General features: G+C 30.7%; 1 protein-coding gene across 1 annotated transcript in view; it reads left to right on the forward strand.

The window, feature by feature from the left end:
- The window catches only part of LOC107453034 (protein O-mannosyl-transferase Tmtc3), a 105,465-nt gene that overhangs the window by 57,496 nt on the left and 30,232 nt on the right, over window positions 1–17,737 (forward strand). Inside the window, exons 13-17 of the mRNA XM_016069693.3 lie at window positions 62–196; window positions 13,602–13,684; window positions 13,764–13,836; window positions 14,939–15,025; window positions 16,443–16,516. Coding sequence (XP_015925179.1) covers window positions 62–196; window positions 13,602–13,684; window positions 13,764–13,836; window positions 14,939–15,025; window positions 16,443–16,516 — 452 coding nt within the window. The remainder of the gene's footprint in view (window positions 1–61; window positions 197–13,601; window positions 13,685–13,763; window positions 13,837–14,938; window positions 15,026–16,442; window positions 16,517–17,737) is intronic.

Consider the following 17,737-nt stretch of genomic DNA (forward strand, 5'->3'; position numbering starts at 1 on the left):
TGAAATAAATTTCACTTTATATATTAGATCCTTAACTTATTGATAACTATTCTAATGGTAGGCAAAAGACCTACTGCCTAAACCACCTTTTGGAGAAGGATATGAAGCTCGAGTTGCTCCAAGCCATTTGAATGTGTTTTTGAATTTGGCAAATCTGATATCGAGAGATGGTACAAGACTCGAGGAAGCAGACGATGTAAGTGTAAAGATACTACTAACAAAATTGCACGGAATTCAGTAATTGTTCACTAATATTTAACATCTAAGCAAATTCTTCAATTGATCACTAAAGTGGGACAATTTTATTTTGTATTTTAATAGATTGTTTTATTTCAAATTATGCTCCCTTCTTATAACTATTTTTACAGCCTTCGATTAATTTGAACAATTAGAATTGCTCAAATCAATCGAATGATATAAAAGATTAAATTGATTTGTAATTTCCTTTATCAGTTTTTTTTTCTTCATTTAGTTAGCCTTTTTGTATTAAAAATGTCTGTTTCTTAAAACTTGCTGCAAAAATAAAGCATAAATTTAATAATAATAATATTGAGTTAAGTGAAAAGTCATAGTTTTTTTGTTTCCTTTTTCTTTTGAAACGTATGGCAGTAGTACAGTTTCTGATTAGTTGAAGCATTTGTAATCGTAGTTTTTGCGTTATTGGTACCTTATAGTTTAAACTTCATTGTAAAGAACAAATTGAGATATTTTTCTGAGTTTTCACAGCATGTTGAACATGTAAGAAATACGAGTTCATTTTCGCCACATTTTACTTCCGTAAAGGGAAAAAACGCGTGTCAAGTTTGTAAACAATTATTTAAAAATTTACGGTGATGATGACAAAAAAAAAAACGCCAAAGCCAAAACTGTTTCAAGAAATTCTACGCTTGTGATTTTGATTTGAAAGATGTTCCTCGATCGATCAGGAAGGCCTATCAGGATTAATGATGACAAAATAAAGACATTTATCCAGTCAAACACACGTCACACGGCACGAGACATTTCAGTGACATTGGAATTCAGTCAGAAAAAGTCTTAACATCTATTTAAAGTTAGATACATAAGCAAGCTCGAAATTTTGGCTTCTCATGAACTCAAAGAAGTTCATTTGATGGCACGGATAAAGTCATGAAACTCGATCCTTTTTTTAAACGAATGATAATAGGTGACTACAAGTGGATTAATTACAACAATGTGGTGCGCAAACAGTTTTGGTCGTGAGGTGCCATCAACGATTTCTAAACCAGAACTTCATCAGAGGAATTTTATGCTTTCAGAGTGGTGTCATTGGAAGAGTGTGGTTCTTATTTGAGCTCCAACCAAGGAACGGGATAATCAATTCAATGTGTACTGTTGGCAAAACTGTTAGAATGAAGCTGTCATCCAGAAATATCCTGAGCTCATCAATCGTAAATGAGTAGTATTCCATCACGACAACGCGAGCTCCAATAACATCTTTGGTTTTTGGATGGGATGTGGTGCTCCACTCATTTTACTCATTTGTCAGACTTCTTCAGATGAGGCAGTAAATCAGCACCTTCTTCAGATTTTTGCAAATAAAGGCAGGTCCTTCTATGAATGAGGAATTACTCTCCTAACGATGGCAAAAGGGCATCGATCGAAAGAAAACATCATTGCTTAATCTTTAAATAAATATATGACTTTGGAAAATTAAGAAAAAAACAAAACACATTGACTTTTTACTCAACTCAATAGTATAATAATAATAATTAAGTAATTTAATTTAATAAATATAAATTTTTGTAATTTTATAATAATTTATTATTGTAAAATTAATTATTCATAAAAATTATTCATTATTTGTTAATGTTATTAATTAATTAACTATTAATAATTTTAATAGCTAATTTGAAGTAGTTAATATTTTATTAATAAACTAAGATATAAAATTTTTATAAACGTGTTTCACACTCTTAAAATCTTGTAAATTTCATTCTTCTTCTACGTTGGGTCTATTACAATATTACAGCTTTGGTAGCATTCCAATTGTGAAAGGTAGGTTGCTTTAAATTAGATATTGATTATGTTTAAATGTATAACTTATTCACTCTGTAATTTTATTTTATTTTCGAGTATAGACAGACGTTAAGCAAAATAAAACACGATAAGGTTTTTTACCCTGGGTTTATCATAATAAATAAATATTTTAAAAAAGATGTTTTATTCAGTTATCGCGAAAGTCGAATTTACTCGTGGTCTTTCCTGATCTCTAGCATCTCTAAATATGAAATTTTTTTAAAATAATGTCATATCATGTAACTATTTTTAGCATTTTTTAAAATTTATTATTTATAATGAGTTTTGGTGGTTCAGGGGATAGAGCGTTCGCCTTTCAATGAGGTGGACCGGGTTCGAATCCCTGCGATGGCTGGTTAACACGAATTCAGCATCTAACTCGCAAAGACCACAGTGTTGTTTTAAAATATCCTCAGTGGTAGACGAATCATGGGTTAGAGTCCCCTTGCCGTCTGGCTAACCGTGAGAGGTTTTCCTCTCCATATCACCCAAAGGCAGATTAATTCCGTTAAAAAGTCCTTCACGAAGACAACATTTCTTCCAATACTTGATCTAGGAGTTCCCTTGTCTTCTAGATTGGGTTCAAAATTACAAGGCTACGGCAATGAACATTGAAAGTCGTTAAAATTGGGTAGGTTGTTCAACGACGGTTATAAAATAATTTATACTGTTTAAAAAACAAAATTTAGTTTTCATCTGACGTATCGTTTAAGGAAAATCTACCCAAATCGTTTTAAAATAGCTGAATTTAAGGCATTACTAAGATGCAAAACAAGAAAATGTTCTTTATTTTGGAAGAGGAACGTGTAAATGGCTTTTTCCATTCATGCATATTATAATCTCATTAGTGAATAAATCGAAAAGTCGTAAAAAACCTCTACATAAAAGTAAAAAACAAATTACATTCTCGTTTTCTGATACATCTTTTCAAAGATTATCACCAAGGAAAGGTAGATTTAATCTTTTGGAGACAAATATGCTCTGATTCTTTTTCAATTTTTATTCGTGAAGTAAAGTAATTGATGTCACTAAGGCGTGTCGAAATGCGATAAAATCCCCTGTCACTCTAAAGTTTTTTTTTTCCAACAAAAAACTCCAGAACTGTATCTTTGTCGCTTGATTTTAATTTTCCTTTTGATTCATTGGACAATTCTTTAATGTGTATATTTTTTTGGTATGAGGCCAGCGTTGATTGGTTGAACCATTTTAAGTCAATTTTTAGGCATGGTTATACAATACATCTGATTTTTGCGTGCATATATATATAGTATATACAGTGGCGTATGCAAGGGAGGGGTTTAAACACCCCCCTTGAGCTCAGACAAAATGGCAACAAAAAAAATTTTAGTAGAAATTATGCGAGCTATTATTTTTTAAGACTATGTATTTTTATTAACCTTATGCCTACTTTTTTTTCTCACGGTATTTCTCAGAATACTGAAAAAACATTTACTATAATAGGGTTGTACTTTTGAAACCAAATTCACGTGATACTGTCATGGAGTGGTTCCTTTCTGTCCTGCCAGTATAGTTTTCGAGACTGGCTGTCATTCGCGAGGTCTTTACGCGATGATTCTGGAATCCTAGACGTTCTGTCGTCTTTGAGACAATTCGAGAATTTTGGAGACGCGGTAAAAAATTATATAAAAGGGGGAACGGAGTACAGTGGAGTTAGTTAGTCAGACAAAGAGTTATCTCTGCCGCTTGTCTTTCGGAGCTTGTCGCTAAATCGGTTTTGTTTTGTCTTAACAAAAAGTTCATTCAATCGCCGAACCCGTCGTCGCCAGTATTTCGACAACTGAAGAAATTAGTAACAATACCAGAGATACTGTGCTCGTTGAAGTTATTCATTCCAGCTCGAAACTTTGAGATCGTAGCAAAGCGGATATTTCTGTGCCAATATATACATATATTTGCTGTTCTTGGATCTTTAGGATTTAACAATTTTTAACACAAGAATTTAGCAATTTTTAATTATTTTGAGAAAAAATCACGATCTGAAATTAGTGAGGTGACAGCATCTAACACCAATATAAGTTTTTCTGTTGTACAGAAATGTGATACTTCAGTTGAAGAAAATGTTTCTAGCATAACAAAATCTGATGAATGTGAAAGTGGCCCTCAAAGTGTTACTTTCCACGCATATGACATTAAACTTTTTCAGAAAATATCACATTATGTTCTTAAACTTAAAAAATCAAATCAAAATTTAACTAAACAATGTTGTCTAAATAAAAAGTCAAAATTGTCTAGCTGTCTAAATTAGGGAAATAATAGTGCTTTATAAGAGATTCGAATTTCTTTTAGTAGTTTCAGAAAATTATGAACACCCCCCTTGAAAAAATTCTGCGTACGCCACTGTATATATATATATCAAAGTCCACTAGTGAATTGTGGTTTTCGTCGTAATAACTACGAGCGCTGTGGAAATTTTTTAAAATATCTTGGAGTAGAGGGGCTAATTTTTTCTTAGAATATAATCCTTCAATTCTTCCTCAGCTATATATAAAAGAGCATTATTGGCTTCTTTTCTTCGAGTAGAGTAATTAATATTTCCGATTATATCAGGCACATTTTTGGGCTTAAAAGATCATTCTAGGGATTGGAAAAATAACGTTAAGTTTTCAGCTTTGGCAGGAACGGGGGCAGTGTTGTAATGTTTTCATTTTATGCATTCAATTTCCCAAATCTTGAAGCGCAATTGGTTCATGTGCTACACTAAGTTGAGATCCTTCCCTATCTTTGCTAAGCTCTAAATTGTAACTCAGCATTTGTTGAGTCAAATCTTTGTCCAGTTTGGTAATTTTTAATTTCTCTAATTCTAACTACAACCGTTTTTGTTTCGATTCTTCCTCCGCTGCCAGTTTCCTTTTATTAATAATACAGTTTAACATTTCTAAAACAAACTTAGAATCATTTTCATATGCATCGGGATTTTCTATCAAATTTTTAATTTCTATTACAGTTACATTTTTCGACGTTTCAATATTCAGTTCAGAAGCAAGTTTTAAAAGATCTTTCCTTTTTGCTTCATGCATTTTTAAAATAAAATGTCCGAACTGATTTGTAGAAAGTAACCCAAGGATCAAGAATATTCAACTAGCCACACGCAGATATCATAGTATATTGCTTTAAGCTAAAGTTGTATTCACAATGTTTTTCACATTTTGAACCAGATGACTGCTGCCCTTCTCGACAAACATTTAGTGCCCTTCTCGGCATAACCACAGAAGAATTAATAAAGATTTTGGTGTGTTTATAGTTAATACGGATCATTCAAGACACCTTTTTAGTAACATAAATTTAATATTACAAACGAGATATTTTTTTTTATTTCCAATGAGCTCTGCACAAGTGCGCACACATGAGCAGACCTAGTGCGTTCTCCAGAAGTGGTATCCACTCTTTCAGGACCACCACAATGGGTGAGATACAGTTGGCCTTGTTAATTTGGACGTCTAGTTTCTGCCACACTAGATGGCAGCACCGAGACTCTTATTTGGATGCTAAAGTGATGCACTAGGAATTTTAATTTTGCCGGAAATGCCAAGAGCCAATGAGGCACTCCAGGGATCTTTTACATGCCACATAATCATACGACATGGCCGCTGAGGATTTTCTGCATCCCGAAAATCCGGTGTCTGGGCCGGGGATCGAACCCGCAGACTTGGGCTCAGAAGACCGACGACAAACCAACTGCGCCACCACAAATGTAATATTACCATCCCTAATTAGTTGCTGCATTTAGGTCGAAAATTTTGTCCCAACTTAGATGCAACATTTCAAGTAGATGGAGTCATAAATAACTTCCGTTGCAGTTTAGTTGATTAACATCAGTTAAATTATGCTATTAAGGAATTCGAGATTCATTAGTTAATAGTTTTATGGTATTACTAATGGAATAGTCCTTAAAAATTGGTACTGATTTGAACTGAACCTTGGATTTTTGAAACATCTGCTACTGAGAAATGCTTGAAGAGAGAATGCTTGGTAAGTAAATGTTGTTGATTGATAACACAGCACCCTGAAATCTAAAAAAAAAATATTCAAACAAAATAATTAATAATCAGTTCAAAAATATTCAAATGTAGCAACTAATTTGGGACGGAGGGAGCACGTTATATCCCATACAAAACCTAGCACCTCAATAAATAAATAAATAAAAAACGCTTAACATGCTTTTATAATGAGTGATGATTTTGTTTAATGTTTATAAAAAATTAACCTGATAGACAATATTGTTTATTTTCCTAAATTTTTCGTTTTGAAAAATTTCACTCAAATTAAAAGCTTAGATAAAAATTGAATTTTTTATCAAAGATAAGATAAAGATTAAATAAAAATTAAATAAGATTAGATAAAAATTGAACTTTTTAGCAAAGATAGTCTTTTTTTAACATATAATGTTTAAGTTGCATGTCAGTGCATGAAAGTAAATCATCATAAAATAACATGCCCATTGTGATTAATCTATGGTAGGACTAATTATACCCTATGGTTCTCAGAAACACAGAAACTATTTTTCCTACATTTTTATGAGAACTGTTGACGTTATTACTTAAAATAGCTCTTATAATTATCGATGTATTCTACCTGAAAAGGCGATCTAGATATTTTAGAGAGTAGATATGTCAATTATTATGATTGAGTAGCTACGTTGGCTTTCATATAAATGTCATTGGCTCCTTGCTAAGAATATTAGACAGAAAACATTGCCTATTATACGAAAATAATTTTTATGATATTAATGCATAACTTTCGTTTATTTGTTATTAGCCGTTGATCGAATTTGTGTAGGTTTTTCTCATTAATATTCTTACAAAATTAAAATTTACATAGTTCAATAACATAAACAAGTGGAGTTTATCCACGCCAAAAATGGAAAAAGTGATGATTATTTTATGATGAAATGTTGTGATAATTCAAACTTAAGTAAAGAGCTTATTTTTAAAATTTGTAGTCGCTCGGACATAGATCTAGATATACTATCTAACCCTATCTAAATATGGTTTGGTAGTTAAGAATATGTTATTAACTCGAAACGAATAATAATTAGCTAGTTTCATTACCTTATTTTACGTATTTTAGCACAGCTTGCATCATTGCAATCATATTCTTATGATAATTCCAATTGACTTCATAAAATTATTTAAGTTCAAATTAGTGCAGATTTATATCAATAATATTCTTATGAAATTATGAACTATCATCATTCCATAAGTTAAATTAAAATTAGTTGAATTTCTGTACATTTTTGACAACAACAGAAGATGTTCTTAGGAAATTCACTATAAGTCTTATTCAATATATTTAAATCATTAATAAATGTTAAACATTAATAATATTAAATTATTTATCCGGAAATATCAAATATGTATCAATGTAAATAATTTTGAAATTTGCAAAAAAGCAATATGATTGAATTATTGGTAATTAGAAATTTAGATATTTTAATTTATTTCTGATATTGGACTTGGAATATTAGTTTTATGGATCTGAAACTACAACTGGAAATAAAAGTGTTTATAAAGGTTTTCTAATCATCAATGTAAATACGGAAACTAAATTACAATTATAGGAATACCTCACAAGAAATGCAGAATTTCCTTATTAGATATTTAAAGCAAGCTGAAGAGAAAAGTTTTTCGAAAAAAAAGCTAATATTAATATTTCTGGAGTATGTAAGCTATCCAATGAAAAATCGATTGGCAATTTAAGCTGGCGTCATCGATCAAAATTCTATATCACAGCAGGTGCTGAAACAGTTGACTTAGAAATTTTCTTCCATCAATGCCCATATTTCATCATTTGAGGAATTTGCGAAACGGTAATTACCTATTCCATTTATAGTTTGCCAATAACCCGATTCCAAAAAAGGAATATTGCGATCCATCAAGTCTTTCGCTCAAAGCAAGATTTGTTTTGCCAAAGAGGACGTTAGGAATTTTGGAAGAAGTAAAAATGCGACGTCCGATAAAACTTCTGAAGTTAAACATAACTCCCCTTTATATTCTGAAAACATTATTTGAGGGTAAAGAGAAGAAGAAAAAAATCACTATTTCGAATTACAGCTTGAAGCAGACCTCCCCAGCTGCTTTTTTCTTGTCTATGAAACTGATTAAATTGCAGTAATCAATGAAAAAAGGCAGATCATTTCTAACTTAATCATTCTTAAAATTATCACGCGTTAATGAATAATATCCAACTCTTTTAAATCAGATTTCGGCTGTGACCTCAAGCGGTGGTTGTAGGGTTCTGTTAAAAGAAATGGTAATGAAATTATGATATGTTTTGTCAGTTGAGTGAAATATATTTTGACTACAGTGATGTGATTTTTCGAAAATTTTACTTAGTGTGGACAAAATTTTTTTTAAATTCGTAATAAATGTTTCGTGACGGTGTTAGAAATTTAAAAGGTTTTAACTTCTCTTTTATTTTAGGAATTATGTTGATCAGTGTTAACGTTTAGGCATATTTCTTTTAATTTTCAAATATATTTTTAACAAATACAAATGTATTAATTTACAAACATACCTTCATAAATATACCCTTTAATTTTACAAATCAATTATAACACAATGTTTCTTTAGTCTATTCCCCACCACTTTTATATTTTTCTTTGTTGTATATATATAGATATATGATTCTTGCCATTTGTATGTATCCAACTGCGATTTATATTACCACCCCCCCCCCTGCTTTTGAGCTTAGGCTCACCATTTAAATTTTATTCACTGCGACGAATGAGTTAGGGCCCCTTCGGGGCCGACACTTAGGTAAAGACTTGACATAGGCATAGGCCATTTGTATGCTAGCAAAATTTCAATAAAAATATACATCGACTTATTGGGAATTTTGAATGTATATGCTCTCTAACTACTGTGGAATTTCCGTAGTTTAAAATTACTTTTCTATACTATACCTTTTCCTTGTGATAGGAAAGGTAATTTCAAATGATATTAATCGCCACTATACATAAAAACAGGAATGAAAAAAATTTAGATTAAAGGATGGCAATTGCATATTCGCTTGCAACATTCAAAACCAGATTTAGCCGTTCAATACCTTCTTCGAGGGAGGAAGACAAAATAATTATGCCATCTAAATATGGTAAAACTATACCCTCATTGATAAAAATTCGGAAAATGGTGTTAATGAATATTTGAAATACGGCGGGAGAGTTGCAGAGTACAAAGGGAACCTTAAGAAATTGATATTGATCTTCATGTGTCACAAATGAAGTGTATTTTCTACTATCTTTATTAACATCGATAGGTAGAAATCCGTTCTTAAGATCAATTGTACTGAAAATTTTCGAGCCTTGTAATCTATGTAAAATGTCTTCAACTAATGGGAAGGAAAATCTGTCTTTCACAATCAGTTTATTTAATTTTCTGTTATCTATACACACACGAGGAGATAAGTCTTTTTTCTCAACGATTACAACGGGGCTACATTGGTCTGAACTAAGCACCACTATCCCTTGCTTCAACCATTCAGCGGATTGAGCTTCGACAGTTTTTTTTTTTTTTTTTTTTTCAGAAAACGGCGATCTACGTGGCTGAAGAAATATCGGTTCCTGATCCTTAACTAAAATATTTATTTCCACATTTGTTGCCTTAAGTTTATTTGGCACATAATCTAAAACTATTTGTTGTAACTTATTTTTTAAATCATTAGAAACACTAGGATCTATGTTAATATCAATCTCATTAGATGTAGTAAGATCGATTTGTAAAATAGACAAATGGTTTACTTCAGTGTTTCCCAAAGTGTGGTACGCGTACCCCCAGGGGTACGGGAACAGTTTAGTGGGGTTACGAGTTTTTATACGAAATATCTTGCAACAAACGAGAATTTCAAAAACTTTTCTTTAAAAACAAAGCTAGCCATGGAAATTTACGATTACGTATTTTTCTATTGGCTATTTTTTGCAGAGTTAACATTCACTAATTAGTGGTGTCAACAGCCAGTTGTGATTTTTAAATGGCAATTCGGGCAAATTTTTTATAGTAAGAAATACATTCATTTTTTTATTAGTGGTACACAGCATTACGAAAAATTTAGAAATGGTACACAAAACTCATAAGTTTGGGAAACACTGGTTTACTTCATCAAAACACTGATTGAACACTATTGTGATATCCTTTTCATTGATAAGTGTTTCACCCTGCGTTAAAACATTAACCCTTTCGCGCCGACTGTCACAAATACGTGCAAGCATATAACCGTATCAATCAGGGCAAAAAGATAAAACTGGTAATCAAAGTAGTTTTTTGGTAGTTTATTTGTGGGCGGGGTTATAATTGTTTGATTTCTTTAATTCACCATTACTTAGTTTAAAATAAAACTATTTAGTTATACTTTGAAGTAACAATGATTATATATATGATTAAACTAGCAATAACTAAAGTAAAAGCAAAGTAAGTCTATCAAATTAGCAATGTCTGCATTTAAGTTACCGTTTTTTATTTATTTATATTCAGATGCTAAATTGAAAAAAATTATTAAGGGGCCCAGAGACTCTGTATACAAACTGCTTATATTTTTTAATTTTACTGTAATTTCACGATGAATGGGATATGGGTCTTCTGCGCGGCCCAGGTGCCCAGCTTTTGTTAAATAAAGTAAGTAAGGGGACCAAGTAAGGCAGTTTGAGACATCATGTTAATTAGGGGTCAGTTAAGTGTATACTTACTTGTCCATGAGCCATAGCACCAACAACTATAACAATAGGTTCATCTGGAGGAACTAGATCACGAGGGTGAACAATTTTCTCTGAGGAAAAAGATTCTGATTTTGTACGATGCTTTTATGAATCACCCGTCCCCAAGGGGTTAAGGCTTATAATAGCATCACATCATTTTCTACAATACACATTTCAGCAGAACATTGGAAATCATCAATTTCAATATTTTCTTTGAAATTACCTAACAGAGTAACTATTGATTTACCAAATCCGTTTAGAGTAGAATTGACTGGAAATAGTTCTTTGGAATTTAATTTTTTAATACAGATTTTCTGATTAAAGTGGCTTGACGTCCAGTATCAATCAAAGTTTTCACAGTTAAGTTATCAATTATTACCATTTTATATAGTTTTGTTTTTACACTAACATTTAAAGTAGAAACTTTTGTTTTTGTATTTCATTTTGGACATTTAGAAGCTTTGCTTAAACGCTTCACATTTAAAACACTTTAAGCCCTTATCTTTATGTGTGCAATATTTTTAAATATGATTTCTTAAACCACAATTGTAACAAACCTTATTATTAAAAGTTTCAGCAACTGCATTATATCTTATTTTTTTCATTATTATATTCATATTTATTTTTATTCAAATTTGTAACCATTTTTTTTACATTAAACTTATCGTATTCTATTTTTATTCTATCATAAAAATTATATTTACTATCAAAGTCATGTTTTGTTTTGATTTTATCGAAAGTACTTTTACTCTTTGCAGAATCACTTTTTATTATTTCATAAACTTAAAGTTTTTCTTTAAATTCAGACAAAATTTTGAAGCCGTACAAAACAGTTTTGTTTTCCTGTTTATCGTTAATAACCTTAATTACATAACGCATAAAAGCAGCAGCATCTATTTTTCCAAAATTACATAACTCTTTCATCTTTAAATAATATCTTGAGCGGATTCAGCATCCGTCATTTTACGTTTACTCAAAAGATCACGAAGAAAAAATTCATCAATCAAAGATTCTTTTAATTTTTGCCATGAATTTATTTCTGGTACATTTCTGACAAATGAAGAGGCGTTACAACCAAGAGATCTTTTCGCTAAAAGGAAATTTTGTAAATCAGATAAATTAAATAATATTTTGAAAATATTTGATCCAATAAACAATATTTTCCTGCGATTCTGCATTGAACTTTGAAATAGTACTTTCGATATCAGAATAATTAATAGCAGCAGTTTGAAATTCATAATTTCTGCAAGAATTATTTTTATCACTTATACAAGAATCAAGATTTTTATTTTCAATATTACACTTCGTTGAAAAATCACTTTCATTCTTTTTATTTATCATATTCTGATTAATTTCGTTTTCTCCTTTGTGATTTATTTCTTCTTTTGACTCAGAGCTAGATGCGTTGTCGTCGTTCTCAAGTTCTGCGAGTTGGTTTAAATCCATTAACAAGGTCAAAATATTCTTAGCTACTTCTGTTTTATTACCTTCTAATGAAACATTGATCATGTTAGAAACATATATAATTTCGTTAAGTGTGATTTTTTTCCCAATATCTTTTAACTTATTTTTAAATTCTTTGCTTTCAAATGAGAAATCAAAACCATTAACATTTCTTAGTCGTTTTTGATTAGAACTATCACCTTTTGCATCAAATATGAATTTATGCAGAAGTTTTACTTTATCTGTTTTGTAATTCCACAATACAATGCTTAGTTCTTTAACACTTACTCAGGTGTAATGAAAATGGAAATAATAGAGAAAATACATGCAACTATTTACATATTTAAAAAATAGAGATTGCCAAAAAACTGTCTGCGACAAAGAAAATGTTATGTAAGGGATAGATGGATCGGCAACTACCTTCTCTGTGACTCTGTTATAGTTGATGACCCAGTCGTCCTGGTAATACCACTCGTTTCTGAGTTGTTCTTTCCGTTTGCTGTGGTCATTAGATTACTCTCACTTTTTGGTACTTTTTTTGTAGACCACTGGTAGCCCTGGATGCGTTTGCTCTTAATTAGTTAACAGGGTGCGTGGCCAAATTATTCTACAAAAAATAAGCACTTTTCAAGAACTCAAAAAATATTTTTAAGCACTTTTAAAAAAATATCATATTTAGGCAGAGTTAGAAAGTTTTGACAATTGACGGCTTTATCTTGCTTTAACGATCATGTCAAAAAAAAGAATTAAAAATTTAAAAAAACATAATGGCATTGTTTTTGACAACTGTCAAAAATCATGAAATTTTGAATCATGTGAAACGAATGGCGCTATTGACTGACAATAGGCCGAAATAGATTGGGATTAAATTAATTGAGAAAACATTGAATAGAACAATGAAAACAGTGTCTTTTTGCGCAATTCGTAGCGAAAATCAACATGGTTAAGGAAAAATATTTTCTAATAGGGAAAATTAAGCACTTTTTAAAAACACCCAATGAAAAAAGGGCTTTTAAAAAACGAAAGGCCTTAAGGGCTTTTAAAAAGCGAAAATAAGCTCCTTTAAGCACTTTTTAAAAACGCTGCGCACCCTGGTACTACGAGAAAACGTTGAATAGAACACTGAAAACAGAGTCTTTTTGCATAATTCGTAGCGAAAATCAACATGGTAAAGGAAAAATCTCATTTTCAAAAAGGGAAAATTAAGCACTTTTTGAAAAAAACCGAATGAAAAAAGCACATTTAATGGCTTTTAAAAAGCGAAAATAAGCACCTTTAAGCACTTTTTAAAAACGCTACGCACCCTGGTATTTATTACTACCTTCAGTTTTAAAGAAATCGTATTTAACGAAACTCACTGTGTCTTGAGAGACTATCCAATACTTAAGTTTGACCCATTCATATTTCGTTTCAGCTTTATCAAGAAGCTATTCGTATGAGATCAGATTACATAGAAGCTTATATCAATCGAGGTGACATTTTAATTCGCATGAATAGGTAAATATTTTGTTAATTTTTTTTAAAAATGTTTCGTTTTGGAATATTAGAGAGTTAAACTTTTGTTTTCTCTTTACAGAACTCAAGAGGCACAAAATGTGTATGAAAAAGCCCTACACCTTGATGAAGACAATGCCGACATTCACTATAATGTAAGTAATACTTATAAATATGGTAACAAATAAAATAACAGAGAAACTTAAAAATAATGAAACGCAATATACTAGCTCCACATCTATAGAAACAGACTTTCTGTTGTGGGCTGTCATCGTAGAAAGGGCCAAATATATAATACTAAAAGAAAGATTGTTTACATACAGTTAGTATAGAAGTGTTTCCGTAGTTTTGTACAGCTCCTGTATTTTTAGGTGTCCGACTACTTTTGACCAGATATTCTGATGGATACGAATGTCTGTTGCTGAGTCCTTCTCTTTGCTTACAAATTAAAAAAAGTACCTCTTTTTTATTTCTTTGATCAAAGTGCACAAGAAAATACAAGAGTTTTAGGGTTAAATGTGTTAATGAGAAACAAAGTACTTATTCTAATATGCTTTCTGTTGTTTCCAATTATAACTGAAATAATTGATTAAGCATCTATTAACCTTATATTAAATCTGCGTCACGTTGATTCTCCAAGAGGGTGTTTTACTTAAAAACGATTTTTTATTGTTTTTCTAGATAAATCTGTTGACGATCTTTAAAAGTATGTGAGAGTATAAAAACTAGTTTTCTATGTAGAGCAATCTTTCCATTCCCTCACTTTCAGTTTTTTTTTTAATTGATTTTTCACTTAGTCGATGAATTTGGAGCACCTAGTACTAGAGCAAATATTTTAATATTAGTTGGAGAACTCTTTCAGGAAATATGATATAAGTTTTATTTTTAGAACCAAACTACACTTCTCATTTTGAGTTTAACTGCATTCGCACTCACCATGATAATATTGTTTTGCATGAAATACTTCTTACATTATTCTTGTATTACCCAGAGACTAATACAGTGCTAACAGAGTTCCTAATCCAAACGGTTATCTACTCCTTCCTCTAAATTTAAAAAATAATCAGAGTTGGGAGGCGGGAATTAGCAAGGATAATGTACTTTTATTTTAATAATTTAGATTTAAAAGAATTTTGTATACCACTGTTCTGTTTTAGTTCGCAACTATTGTAAAGAGTAATTCGCAACAGCTTAAAATAGTTTGGAATCTCTGGTATTAACTTCTGTGAAACTTATTTTCAGTCTTCTTTGTTTTAGTTAGGAGTGGTGCTTTTAGAACAAAGGAAAACAGACATGGCTCTTTTATCGTTCAATAAGGCTTTAAAAATCAACCCCAGGCATGAGGTAAGAATAACTAACAAAATATTTATTGTCAAAAGAGATTAATGTCATATCCTCAGATTTAAGTCTAGTTTCCTTTCACATTTGCTTCTTAGCATTGCTTTTCAAGAAAACCACGGTTTCGATAGATAACTTTAAATCCGTTGCGTCTATACTTCGTGACACGGGACAAAAGTACATTTATTTGAATAATAACTTTGTTATAAATTTTTTAACAACTAAGAGGCTCCGCTCACCAAAACTTGTGATTGCTTCATATTCACCATTCTTCTTTTATTAAAAACCGATATTTTCCAAAAAAAACGAAGAAAATTTGGTTAATAAATGTATATAATTGCTAAAATTTTATGTAAGAACAATATGCTAATTGTAAGAAAATGAACGATTACCTGAATACTAGAAAAAAATTTAAACTTAGGAATGCAGATTGTTCGACTCAATAAGAAGGTTCAAATAAGAAGCTATTTTCTCGTAAACGAGTCTTATATCCTTATAACTACTCAAAGAGGAAACGGTTTTGTCTTTTGTGAATTAAGTTTTTCATATTTTTAAGAATTTCAATATGTATATTAAGATTTATATCTAAGAATATCTAATCGCTCTCTCTTCTTGTTTTTTTACTTTTGACATTAACTCAAGCAGGAACTTATAAAATAAAGGTGTCGAGCGAAATCAAATCTTTTTGCAACAAAAGATTGATACTTTATAGTTTAAAGCAAAAAAGTGAAAAAAAAGCTTCTCGAAATTGCACTTAAAATTGCAATAACTCAGAGCTAAATTCCTCATAGCTGCCAACCCAGGAGCTCAATTTATAACACTGGTAGCGAAGTAACAATTCAATAATAATTTTTTTTTCAATTGCAAGCATCACATCTAGCTTATCAGGGTTTTTATATACAGCTTTGATATATTCTTAAAGATAAAACTATTTTAAATAATAAGTCTTAAATAATAAAATATGAGGCTGAAACCATACTAAACATGCCTCTGTAATGGGAAACAGAAAATTATTCTAAGAAGATAGGTTTATTAAATTTAAGTTATATTCAAATAAAGTAAATTTATTAAAGGTGAGTTAGTTAATATAAGTAAAATTCCTTGTTTGTTGTTTGAGTTTTTAGAGTTTGTAAAAGAAGTGGTAATACATTTTTCAAGATGCTGATAAAAAATGTATAGGTCTTAATTTCATTGTAATTTTAGAAATTTAGATTGGCAGTTTTTACATCTAAATTTATTTTTCTAACTTTTTCAATATCTGTTGTTTGTTGCAAAGTTGTTAAATTATTCCGATTACTTAAACGGTTTCTACCAATTCTCATTTTTTTTCTTAATGGAATTCCGTAATTGCATTCCCTAATAAAATTTTTCGTAACTGTACTATAGTTTTATAAAATGAATACATTTTTGGTTATGTTTATAGCAAGCATTACTAAATTCGGCCATTTTGATACAAGAGACTGGAGGTCCTAACATGAGAAAAACAGCATATCACAGGTAAGGAGATGTAACTTATTTTGTTGGGTAACCACGGGCCCTAAAAGTTTAATAGTGTCATTAAATCCAGTATACTTTTTTTAAGAAACCACTTTAAATTTATAACAAGACGGAATTTTCTTACTTTTTTAACCCTTTGCACTCGAGAGGTGACTGTCAGTCACCAATGTCAACTGTATTACTTTAATTGTGAAATTTTTTTCAACTTAATGTTTAGTTACCACTTCATTCATTGATCTCCGGATATAATACGGTAAGTTTGTAAAAAATCTTTCATAACGTTAGTGGTGGCGTCCATTTTTTTTATAACTGATGAAAGAACTTCGAGTGCAAAGGGTTAATATAACAAGTATTATCTCCTGTTAGTTAACACTTTTTGAAACTTTCAAGGCCCGCGAGAGCTCATTTGTTTGATATCCTCAACGAATTAGTAAAAATCTAACTTTCTGGTAATGAAATTCAGAAAAAGGTATATCAATGGGACCAGGTTTCGTTGCCGTCCTGATATCCCTAATTTTCCTGATGGAAAATTATTTGGTCCGATTTTTAGCTTTCTGTTCTCTACCGATTCATGTGTGTAATATACCTGACCTACGAATGCAAATGCGCACTGTAAAATGATTGCTTAGAATAATCAAAAGATTTGAATTTCCAATCCAATACCTTTTTATTTAAATTAATAATGCCTTTGGAAATCGCGAATTCAAATTAACTATCTTAGGAAGGATCGCGAACTTTGGATGTCCACTATTTATATATGCATCGATCAGGCTTATAAACTTACACCAGACACATCATAGTTTCAGATTTTTTGATTCAGATTCAATCAAAGATAAAGGCAATGGTACAAAATATCACGTAACTTTAAAATTGGATTTTTGTGTTTATAATGAAATATTCTAATATTTTAGATCACATAAAATTTTATTCTAACATTTTGCTTTTTTGCAAAAACGTCATGCTTCGTATCAATGTTTTTAATGTTTGAAAATTCTGTGATTTGTAGATTTTACTCGTTAGCATTGAAATTTAAAAAGTAAGAAATAAATAAGGTAAGGGAAATAAATAAAAATGTTGTCGAATTTGAATCAGAGAACCACAATTAAACTTCATTTTCTTTTCGTAAATTGATAAATAGTATCAATTAGCGAAACAAATAAATCGTATTATTTTTCACCGAAAAACCTCAATGATACTACCTGCTCCGGATTCTGCAGAAGA

The sequence above is a fragment of the Parasteatoda tepidariorum genome, chromosome 9, assembly GCF_982258835.1.
Source record: "Parasteatoda tepidariorum strain Cologne lab strain chromosome 9, Ptep-v5.0, whole genome shotgun sequence".
Lineage (NCBI taxonomy): Eukaryota > Metazoa > Arthropoda > Arachnida > Araneae > Theridiidae > Parasteatoda > Parasteatoda tepidariorum.